Source organism: Cynocephalus volans, chromosome 6, assembly GCF_027409185.1.
Source record: "Cynocephalus volans isolate mCynVol1 chromosome 6, mCynVol1.pri, whole genome shotgun sequence".
Lineage (NCBI taxonomy): Eukaryota > Metazoa > Chordata > Mammalia > Dermoptera > Cynocephalidae > Cynocephalus > Cynocephalus volans.
Window position 1 is genome coordinate 71,327,897 of NC_084465.1, and position 12,225 is coordinate 71,340,121.

Consider the following 12,225-nt stretch of genomic DNA (forward strand, 5'->3'; position numbering starts at 1 on the left):
TCTTTAATCACCTTGTTCTTAAACATACTCCTTATCTCTTTCTTACAGTTAGCATCTTCCTAGAGGCATGAACTCTCTTACTTTGCAGTTTCTGTTTCCCGACACATTCAAATGACCTCAGTGTTCCCTGGGGTTAAGCCAAGACACACACACAGTGTCCTTCACTTCTGTCTCAGCACCCCGTTCTGCCAATTTATCAAGACACAGATCCCTTTCTTTCCATCTCACAATATTGCTCTTTCTCTCTGAATAACACCACATATTGAACACTTACTATGTGCCAGGAACTGTGCTCAGTGCTTATTAACTCTGTTATCTTCACTACAACCTTGTGAAGTGGATCATATTATTATCTTCTTTCTACAATTGAAGTGACTGGCTCCAAAGGGTTCAGGGTGGAGCAGGATGAGAAGAGCCTTCTGACGCCTGCTCCTCACCACGGCGCTGCCTCGCAGTCTCAGAGTTTTTTGTCGTTCAGCAAAACAAGAGGATGGAGAATCGGTATCTCCCATGGTCCTGACATTAACTGGTTGTTACTAAAGAGGACTGACATACATGTTCTCTCTTAGAAGCATAAATATTCCTATGAAGATTACATATTTTATGCAATCTCTTTATTCCATTCTATTATGGTCTGGAAATAGTATGTTTTCTAAGGCTTTTATTATTTTAAGTTTTTATTTTGTATTTGCTGGAAAGGAAACAAAGAATCAAATTTGCAGTGGAAATCTAATATTCTACTAAAACCAGACACAATTACCATCTCCCCGAAGCATAAATGAGAATATAAGAAACATACCTTTGGCCCTTCGGGCCCTGGAAATCCCCTCTGTCCTTGATTTCCTTTGCTCCCTTTCTTTCCTTCATCACCCTATCAAAATAATTATAAAAATATAGACGTTGTATTAACAAACCCTTCCCAACCTAATAATGACTGTATCAGAGCCAGATTCTCAACTAATACCGATTTTAAAGTGATGTGCTCCAGGCACAGTTCAATTATGCTGGGATTGTCAATGTTCTTGAACAGACTGAATGACTTCAGAGTTGTTCAGTCTTCACCATTTATTCAATATGATTTACTATTTTTTAAAATCTAAGCTCTGTATCTTTCTTTGGGAACTTTTACTTGAATTCGCAGTTATTTTGCACCCTTAGTCTATTAACAGATGGTTCTGAGACATTCACAGTTTCAGAAAAGAAAGCTATCTGTACTTTTTCATGCTGTTTTTCAGTTTTCGTGCTATTTCAGTTTTAAAACAGAATATGAGACATTTTTCAAATCACAGCCTAATTCTTTCCCCAAAAGGAGACCAATAATTTTATCAGTAGGAAGATGCTGGAGCATTAACTTGGGGCAGACCTAGAAACTGCCTACTGGCTGTTCCCCAGCATGTCTGTACAAGGCAGTGTTCCCCTAAAAGAATTGTTACCTTCGACCTGAAACCTCACAGTATTACAAAACTGTCTCTCAGCTAGGGCTCCACTGCAAGGCGCCATATCCAAAAGTGTGCCCAACTTACCAAAAAGATAATAAATAAAACCCTTCAGGGTTTGCAGCTGAGGCCATTTAAACATTTATGATATAAATGACTATACCATAGTTTTCAAACTTGAGCCTCAGAATCACCTGAAGGGCTTATTAGAACACAGATTGCTGGGCCCTACACCCATATTTTCTAATTTAGTAGGTCTGCATTAGGGCCCAAGAATTTGCATTTCTAATATTTCCAGGTGATGCTGATGCTGCTGGTGCAGGGACCACACCTTGAGAACCACTGGACTATACTAAGGTTATCAACAAAGCAGGCATTCCGCTAAGAAGAGGTGACCTCCTATGGAGTCTACAGGGATGAAATTAACTCCCCATGGTCCATACTAATAGAAAGCAGTGACAAAGGTAATAACAATAAAAATAAAGTTGAATTTTCAAACATCACTTATTATATAATTTGCCAGTAGAGACAAAGCCCAACTACAACTCTTTATTTTCTTCCATTCACTACCAAATTCAACTTATTGACCTAAATCACCCCAGAAGACAACAGCAGGAACACATCTAAATGTAATAAAGTGCCAATGCTGAACCATGGCTCGCCTGGGCTAAGTAACACATTCCTACCACTTTTCCGCAATAGCCCTCCATAAGCCACAAACCATCTCAAAGCCACAAACCTAGTGGCCTCTCTTTCTAATGCACATTCCCTTGTTCCATTGGTGGCATTTGATAGCACCCACTGCTGTCATCTTGAAACCCTTTCTCCTTGGTTTCCCTAACATGGTACTATTCTGCCTGTGCTGTTCTGAATGCTCTTTGTCCAGCCAACACACAATGCAGAGCTTAAACCTCAGCTGTCTTTCTCACAGATGTCATTGAGTCTCACAGCTTCAACTATTAACTCCCAGTGTCCATTTTCTAAAAGTATATTCTAGAAAACATCATTTTTTCCTGAATGTTAATAGGCCAGCATTTCTAAAAGTGTATTTTGCATGATGTTAAAAAGGTGCTCCCTGTACACACTCCTCCCCCCAAAAAAGATCCTAGTCTAGTAAATCAATAAATAAAAATGTTTGAAAGTCTACAAATATATTCAATCTCACATGTAATATTAAGGATTTAATTTTAGCTAATATCTCACAAGACAGAGATGGTAGCTACCAATAACTATTTTAATAGAATAATAAATAGAACATTAATAAGCATACAAATTTTGTTTTTACTGAATGCATATATAATCCATAAGAATCTCTATATGGGCTTTGATCACTGTACATAAAAATTGTAGGAACATCTGGCACCTTAGAGGCCACAGTTCTATCACTATTGGTCTCACCCTACTGGTGAATATATGTATTCTCACTTTGACATATAAAGATGTTATTCAACTAGCATTTTTACACGGTGTGAGATAAATTTATTTCAAGTTCTGAAGTGAAATTGCCATTTAATATGGTGATATTTCTTATTATTGTGAGGGATTCTATAAATATTTGAAGAAAATTTATAGACTTTCAAGTCTCAATGATGTATCTCAAGCCATCTTTTCCTTCCTATGTGTTTTTTTAAATGTCAATCTGGCCATTTATTGAAAAAACACGTGCTGAAGCCTTCTATATGCTGGGTCTCATGACAGATGTTAGGAAAATAAAAATGAATAATACATTCTTGCTGTCTTCCAAAAGCTCAGAGGACAGTATTCCTAGTTTTAAGCCAGATGTAAACACATTTGACATAGCAAGAATAAAAGTCAGATTTCTCCTAAATTGGCTGCTTAGTATCAGGACCAGAACACAGAGAGGCTGATTCCCCCAACACTCTGTCATTTCCATACCTTGGGGCCAGGTTGTCCTTTTCCAGGCGGTCCCTCTGGGCCTCTTGCTCCTGGAAGCCCAGCTTCTCCCTAAAGGAAATGAGATGCGTGTTAGCTGACCCTCCACAGACAGTACGTATAATCCCCACCTTGTCTCCTCTTACTGCCAGTGGATTCAACTGAGACCCTGCAAAACAGAACAGACCTTCACTCTAGTCTCAAAATTAATTTGGAAGTTTATCAACTTGAATTAATTAACATTAAACTCCAGTTTAACTCAGAGCAGCTGAAATATCATTTAAAAAGTCCAATTTCTCAGCCAATTTCCAAAGCAATAAGCTCACTTTCCTTTGGCTCTTTATTCACATTTCGTGGATTTTTTTTTTTTTTAACAAGAAAGACCTTCAGCCTTTCCATCTGCTGTTTTTCACTACTTTTATTGAAAAATGAGTATTTCAAATGTCAACTCAAAATACTTCAGGAAATCTTTACAATGGCCTTACTTCCTGGATGCATTTAACAGACTCTTCTTTCAGAGGAAAAAAGTGTTTTTCTCTTAAGTTTCATTTGACGTACTTTCTAGAAATTCTGAAGGAAGGAACCAGAGAATACCATGGCCAAAACACCAGAGAGAAGGCAAAGGATGTGACACAACCTTAGCCTTTAAATTGGCACTCTTTCTATTTGGGGTAAGCAAAACAAGAAATTTAGAATTGCAGGACTATTTTTTTAAGAGACTAAGTTTGCCCGGGATGGTTTAATTTGTGCAGGACCAGAATGGGAGTTTGTTTCAACGGTTTTTACTCCAGTAATATGAAAAACTGGGTGTTACCTTTCTCCCTGCAGCCCCATCTTCTCCCGGTACTCCTGGCTGTCCTGGGAGCCCTGTTGAGCCTGGCTCCCCCTGGTGGACGACAAAGACTTTATTTTCCAGACGTTTATGCATATTTGTCACGCACCTCCCTTTTGAGGTATTTGCAATTGGATATATCTCATAGTGTCTGAGAAAAGCGCCTAGTAATCTGATTAGTAATTAACAGTAATTAAATTATTTGACCTTAGTTGGGTAAGTGACTTAACTACTCTGGGCCTCAGTTTTGGATTCTGCTGTTACGAATTGAATTGTGACCCCCTGCCCCAAAGATATGTTGACGTCCTAACCCTTGGTACCTATGAATGTGACCTTAATTGGAAATAGGGTTTTTAGAAATAAAATCAAGTTAAGATGAGGTCACAATATTGGCCCTAATTCAATATGACTGGTGTCACAAGAAGAGGGAAACACCACGTGAAAACAGACACAAAGGGAGAGCACCATGTTGTGACAGAAGCAAAGGTTAGAGATGCCGCTGCAAGCCAAGGAACACCAAGGATTGACGGCCATCACCAGAAGCTAAGAAGAGACAAGGAAGGATTCTCCCAGTTTGCAGTACTTTGTCACATCAGTTCTACGACTCTAACATAAAAGTGAAATAGAAAATTTGGGACCTAACACCACTTCCAGCTCTATCATTCAATAATTCAACTTGCTTTCAAGTTCATTTATGATTCAGTCCTTTAAAATGTTCAGAAAAAACACATGCCACTTTCAAACAATATAAAAGTGTTCTCACTGCATTTATGAAGAGCAAAAAATATTAAAAATAATTGAAAGTCATTTCAACTAACTTAAAAAATCTACTGGGAATAAAAGCACAGTAAACCTAAAAATAAGTAGAAGGATATGATAAAGATGACAGAAGAAAATAATAAACTTGAAAACAAAAAGTTAAAAGATTCACAAAATTGAAAGGTAATACTTTTTTAAAAACTACTAAGATGAACTTCTAACAGGAATAATTAACATTTAAAATAAAAGGTACCAATAAACAGTATTAGGAATAACAGGAAGATGTTAACTATATACATAGTACAGATTTTTTAAAATCACAGAAAATTTCTGTGAAAATTTTAAACAAAAATATTAGAAAACATTAAGAAATGGATAATCTTCAAGAAAAAGATAAATTAAATAAATGGCATAAAAAGGAATGGACAAGCTAAATAAACCAATACCATTAAATAAATTGAATCAGTGACTGAATGTGCCTGTTTCCTTTCTTCAAGATCACAGGCTTAGTTGGTTTTACAGTTAAGACCTACCAAACTTTAAAACCTTTGAGGAATAGGTATTCCCTATCTTATGCAAACAGTTCTGAGAAACAGAAAAAGGGAAGCTTACCCGATTTATTTTATGAAGCGGATAAAATCTTGATACAAAAATCAATGACAAGAAAACTAAATTATAGAAGTCTACCTATGAGAACAGATGCAACTTAAGATTCAAAACAAAATGGAGGAAAAGGGACCAGATTTAACTTGATCCAGGACACGACTAAAAAAACAGACAAAATATATAAAACAATGTCTCTCAGGACATTAGGCACCAAGTAGGGAAGGACAATAATCCATGAAGAGGGAAATCATATTAGGTTAATGCTACAATTTCCCCCAGTTTACTGCCTGAACAGTTTCCAGGCCATGATGTAGGGATAGAAAACTCAGGGAAAGTTCAGACATCTCTCTAATTTAAGGGGACAAATGTAGGAGTCTGGGTTATTATACCATAGTATCAGAAGTTCACAGGGTGAATTAACAGAGAGAAAAGAGTAAAACAGAGAAAACCAGGAAGAACTGTTTAGCACCTCCTCAAGTATTCAGATGAGTACTGCTCAGCACGAGTGTGTGAAGAAACTATCCAAGACCAGGGAAAAAACCAACTTAAAGTATTAGAGAGAAAGAACAGTGAGCCAGGAATAGTGTCTGCTCCCAATTCTAAAGGCACAGGTTAGAGTTCTAAAAAGGAGTATTGCCTCAGTAGTGGAAAATAAATTGGCCCTAGATTAAATGTTGCTCTGTTCCTACCTAACAAAGTTTAAAAGCAAGGCTCAAACTGTTTTCAAGTAACTTAGCAAAAAGAACAAAGCTCAAAAATAGAGGAATACAAAAAGATTCAGCACCCAAAAAGGTAAAATTAACAATGTTGGGCATCCAATAAAAAATTATCAGACATTCAAAAAAACTGGAAAATATAGCTCTTTGTGTTGAGAAAAATCAATCCATTGAACCTAACCCAGGAATGACACTAGTACTAAAATTACTAGATGTAGTGGATTGAATTATGTCCCCCAAACTACCTGAAGCTTAAACTGTGTCCCCCAAGTTCTATGTATTAGAAACTTAACTTGTGTCCCCCAAGTTTTATGTGTTAGAAACTTTTATGTATTAGAAACTGTGTCTGTTAAGAGGGTGGGAAATCCTATTATGGTAATTGAAAGGTGGAACCTTGAAGAGGTGATTGCATTGTAGGACCATGCCTAGTGAATGGATTAAAAATGGTGGTCAGGGGCATGGTTCTGAGGGCTTTGAAAGAAGAGGAGAGTCTGCCTTTTGCTCTCTCTGCTCTCTCTGCTTTGACCATCTTGCAATGCGACACTCCTGGGTCACTATCACCACCAGATGGATTTTGGACTTCCCAGGCTCAGAAACTGTAAGCAATAAATTTCATTTTCTTTATAAATCACCCAGTTCAGTGCACTTTGTTGTAAGCAACAAAAATAGACTAATACAGTAGATAAGTACATTAAAACAGTTATTATGACTACATCCCCTATGGTCAAGAAACTAGAAGAAAGTTGAAGCATGTTAAACAGAGACATGAAAGGAGGACACAAATTGAACTTCTAGATTTGAAAATTACAATGTATGAGATAAAAAGTACATTGGATAAAATTAAAGGCAGATTAGGTATCACAGAAGAAAAGATTAGTGAACTGAAAGATATAGCAATAAAACCTATTCAATATGAAACACAGAGAGAAAAGAGACTGAAAAAGAGTGAGCAGGCATCGGTGAACTGTGAGACAACGTCAAGCATTCAAACATAAGTAAAATTGGAATTTCGGGGGTGGGTGGGAGGGGAAGAGGTATTTCAAGAAATATTGGTCAGATATTTTCCAAATTTGATAAAAACTATAACTCACACATCTAAGAATATCAATGAACCCCAAGCATGAGAAACATAAAGAAAACTAAGGCATGCTATAATCACATGGCTCAAAACCAGTGTTGTAGAGAAAATCTCAAAAGAGGCCAGAGAAAAGAGACATGTTGTGTAGAGAAACAAATATAAGGATGACAACAGATTTCTCACAGAAGCAATGCAGGTGAGAAGATAGTAGAGCAACAACCTGAAAGTACTAAAAAGAAGGGAAAAAACCCTGAAACCTAGAATTTCATACTCAGCAAAAATATAGGCAAAATATTTTTTAAAAAACTGATTTGGCAGTTTCTTGAAAAGCTAAACAGATACCTCACATCTAACCCAGTCATTTGACTCCTAGGTGTCTACCCAAGAAAAATGAAAACTTATGTCCATACAAAGACCTATACATAAATGTTCATAACAGCTTAGTTTGTAATATCCACAACGTGGAAACAACCAAAATTTCTATTGACAGGTGAGTATATAAACAAATAGTGGTATATTCAAACAATGGAATACTATTCAGCACTACAAAGGAACAAACTATTAATACCACTACACCATGAATCTCAAAATAATTTTGCTGAGAGAAAAATAGACAGAAAAAAAAATATATATATATATATATAGTATATGATTCCAGAAAACTCTAGGAAATGTAAACTAATCTATAATGACAAAAAGCAAATTAATGATTAGTAGATCATTGGAAAGCAAATCTACAGAATGCATATCAGTGGAGATAGGAGAAGTTAGGGAGGGATGGAAGGATGGTATATTAAACACAGACACATGACAATTTCTTGGGGTTATGGATACCTTTATTATCTTGATTGTGGTGATGGTTTCAGGAACATATACATATGTCAAAACTTACCAAATTGTACACCTTAAGCATGTGCATTTATTATATTTCAATTATACAATAAATAGAATTATTATAAATGGATGCAAAAATCCTGAGTAAAAGATTAGACAATTGAATATCATCATAAAAAAGTATACGTCATGATCAAATTTTGTTAATTTCAAGAATTCAGGCATGGTTTAATGTCCAAAAACTCTGTAAATGTAATACATCAAAAGGGAAAAATAATACAATTATCTCAGTAGATGCATAATTTTGATAAAAATTTCCTACTTATTTATAATTAATAAGCAAAATTTGGTACAATTGAAATAAAAGGGAATTTCCTTAACCCAATAGAAGGTATCTATCAAACACCTACAGTAAATGTCACACATATGAGTAAAATTTTAGAAGCATTTCCTTTGAAGTCACTTCTATTAAACATTGTACTGGAGATCCTAGCAGTGCAAACTGATACAAATAAATAAGAGAAAGAAGAACTAAAAAAGACTGGTTAAAACCTTATCTTCAGACAATATGATAGTGTACATATGGAATAAAAAGCAAGAGGCTCAGCAAACAATTAGAAATAATAAGAGATTTCACAGGGTGACTACATACAAAATCAACATACCAAGACAAAAAACAAAAACAAAAAAGAAAAAAAAAATTTTTCTATTGGCCTGCAGTGGCTAATTATGAGATGTAAAAAAAGAACAATTCATAATTTTAAAAATGTCTCCAAGGTATCTGGGAATAAGTTTAACTAAAGAAGTGCAAGATTTTTATGAAGAAAATGACAAATAATTTCCTGAAATATTAAAGTTTTACTCTGTTGTATGAAAGGCTCACTATTTAATCTGCAGATTCAATGCAATTCCAATGGGATATTTTTTTTTAATTTGACAAGCCAATCCTAAAATGTATATCTTAGAATCAATAACAACCAAGAAAGAAGAGGAGAGTAGTTTCCCTTTGACGTAGCAGAACCCATTATAAATCTATCATAATCAAGAGAGGGAGGCAACAGCACTGAGAAATCTAAATAAACAAGTGGAACAGAATAGAGAGCTTAGGTACTGATCCTTACAAATATAGAAACTTGATAAGGTGATGTTAGATGGACTATGCAGTAACATGCTGGGACACCTGGTTATCTACACAGAGGAAAAAATAGATCATTACATTGACCTATACACAAAAATGAATTCCATGTGGATTGAAGGCTTAAATTTAAAAAGCAAAACACTAAAATTCTCAGAAAAAATACATGAGAATATCTACATGATTTTGAGGTCAAGAAATGTGTTTAAATAACATGCAAAATGCACAAATCATAAAGCCACAGAAATAAACCAAAATTTCAAACTTTTGAATACTAAAAAGTACTTTGAGTAAAAAAAAAAAAAAAAAAACAAGCCACCACCTGGGAGAAGATATTTGCAACACATATAAAAAAGGACTGATATCCATACATATAAAAAAAACTCCAATTAATAAGAAAGGAAAACCCAACCTCAAAATTAATATCTGCAGGAATTTACAAAAGAAAAAAGCTGGGGCTGGCCCATGGCTCACTCGGGAGAGTGCGGTGCTGATAATACCAAGGCCACAGGTTCGGATCCCATATAGGGATGGCCGGTTGCTCACTGGGTGAGCGTGGTGCTGACAACACCAAGTCAAGGGTTAAGACCCCCTTACCGGTCATCTTTAAAAAAAAAAAAGCTGAAGTTTCATTAAGCACATGAAAAACCCTTCAGTTATCAGGGAATAAAAACACAATGAGACATATTTTTACATACTTACATGAGTATTTGCAAGGATGTAGAGAAAGGAACATCGTCACCTGTTATTGGCAGCAGAGTAAACTGGCACAACTATTTGAACAGGATTTTTGCCTTATCAAAACTGAAGACTTGCATACTCTATGATCTTCCAATTCTATTTCTAGCTATCTATATTCTACAAGTCAGAGAAACTTATACTCTGACTTATACTAAAGGAAACACAGAATGTTTATGGCAGCATTGTTAGCAAAAGCAAAAAATGAGATGCAATTTAAATATCAACAGGAAAATAAATGTAAAGTGAGATATTTTCATGCAATGGAATACTATAGAGCAATCAAATGAATTAGAGGCACATAAAAACACAAAACATAAGGCTGAGTACGAATATATTGCAGAATGATACATTATGTAAATTTCAAGAACACAGAAAAGAAATGTATGTTTTATGGATAAAAACATATGTGGGAAATTATAGAAACTCTGAAGGAATGATAAATATCAAATTCATGATAATGATTATGTCTGGGGAGGGAAGAGAGGGCAATGGAATTAGGGAGGACAGGCAGGGGCCTCCAGCTATATCTGTAATGCTTCTTTTAAAAAAATCCAGAGTCAGTGTGGCAAAATGTTAACATTTGATAAGGCTGGGCTGTGAAATACATGGGTTTTCTTTGAATTATTCTCTACACTGGTGAGTATATTTGAAATATTCTATTTTTAAAAGCGAGAAAAGCTTAAGATTGCACATCTAGTAAGTGGCAGACCTGAAATTTGAATTTATGTAGTCTTACTGCTAAGCCTTACTATATTGTATATTGCCTCTCTGAAATTGACATATACATTACATAATATGTGTGCATACATAAATATATGTATGTATATATTACACATATGTATGCATATAGATATGTCACAATTAGCACTTAGCATATTGTTTAGCACTTCAAAACCATGCCAAAAATGACACCTATTATTAATACATTAGTACATTTTTATCCTTTGTAATTATGTTTATGTATAGGTCAGATGTATAATCTTCTTAGATCTACATCTTACATTATCTTCCAACACTCAAATGCTTGTAAGAACAATGACAATGACAGCAGAGCAGTGGTGAAGTTTAGTGCTCAGCATGGCTCACCAGATCCTACATAACTTCAGGATGAGTAATAGAAATTGTGAAGGGTGAACTAAGGAGTAATTCATTTATTTAACAGTATTGATTGAGTGCTTATCATGTCCCTAAAACCGGAGCAGGGGGATTTGGTGATAAACAAGATTAAAAAAAAAAAGGTCCCTGCCCCACTGGAGCATACATTTTAGGGCAGCACTGTCTGATAGAAATATAAAGCAAGTCATACAAGCAAGTATAACTTTTCTAATAGCCACATTTAAAAAGTGAAAAGAAACAGGTTATATATAGTTAGGTGACACATTCATGATCTGTATTGCATTTGGATGTGAAGGAAACCTTACATTATAATATTATGCAAACTTCCTAATCGCTTCTGAGCAGCATAGTCAACTCACCTTTGGACCTTGTACTCCAATTCCCACTGGTCCTCTAGGGCCTGTAGGTCCTATATGGCCTACTTCTCCCTGGTAAGGAAAGAGTATTTGAATATATAAGCAAAATTAAAATAATATATTCTTGCCTTTGATCTCCTAAGGGTTATCTCATATCAATAAAGTAAGATAAAAGAGTTTCAGGTGCTCAATTCATATATGTATTGCCTGAAATCCCTTCAGATGGATGAATTTTCACCATATTTGGAATACTTATGAAATATATAAACACACAAGGGTACTTCAAAAAGTTTGCAGAAAAATAGAATTAAAAGATAATACAAATCCTCCCATGAATTTTTTGAGGCACCCTCATGTATGGTTTAACTTAAAATAGAGGCTATGTAGCATATTAAAAATTGATTTTAAGGAGCTCCTGTGGAATCCACCTGGAAAAGATAGGCAGTTACATCCCAGAACAACTAAAATTGACACATGAGAAGCCCAGGTGACTGCTGATCAAGAGCAGTGTCATAACCAGAGAGAGCAACCTGAGCTTTCAGTGACTAGCCCAAAATCTCAAGGATAGTAACAGTATTCTATTGACCTGCTTCTCACATGGGCAGCACTAAGGAGTGTGAGTAGTCTCAGAGAATTTTATTTACTTAGCGCTGATTAGTGATTCTTAGGAGCAACATTAATGATAGATAGTTAAATAATAAATGTCATGCCTCTCCTCCAAGG

At 35.4% G+C, this 12,225-nt stretch overlaps 1 protein-coding gene across 1 annotated transcript in view; it reads right to left on the bottom strand.

The window, feature by feature from the left end:
* COL28A1 (collagen type XXVIII alpha 1 chain) overlaps window positions 1-12,225 on the bottom strand; it is a 167,596-nt gene that overhangs the window by 80,101 nt on the left and 75,270 nt on the right. Inside the window, exons 17-20 of the mRNA XM_063100916.1 lie at window positions 11,506-11,574; window positions 4,144-4,215; window positions 3,333-3,401; window positions 800-871 (exon numbers count right to left, since the gene is read on the bottom strand). Coding sequence (XP_062956986.1) covers window positions 800-871; window positions 3,333-3,401; window positions 4,144-4,215; window positions 11,506-11,574 — 282 coding nt within the window. The remainder of the gene's footprint in view (window positions 1-799; window positions 872-3,332; window positions 3,402-4,143; window positions 4,216-11,505; window positions 11,575-12,225) is intronic.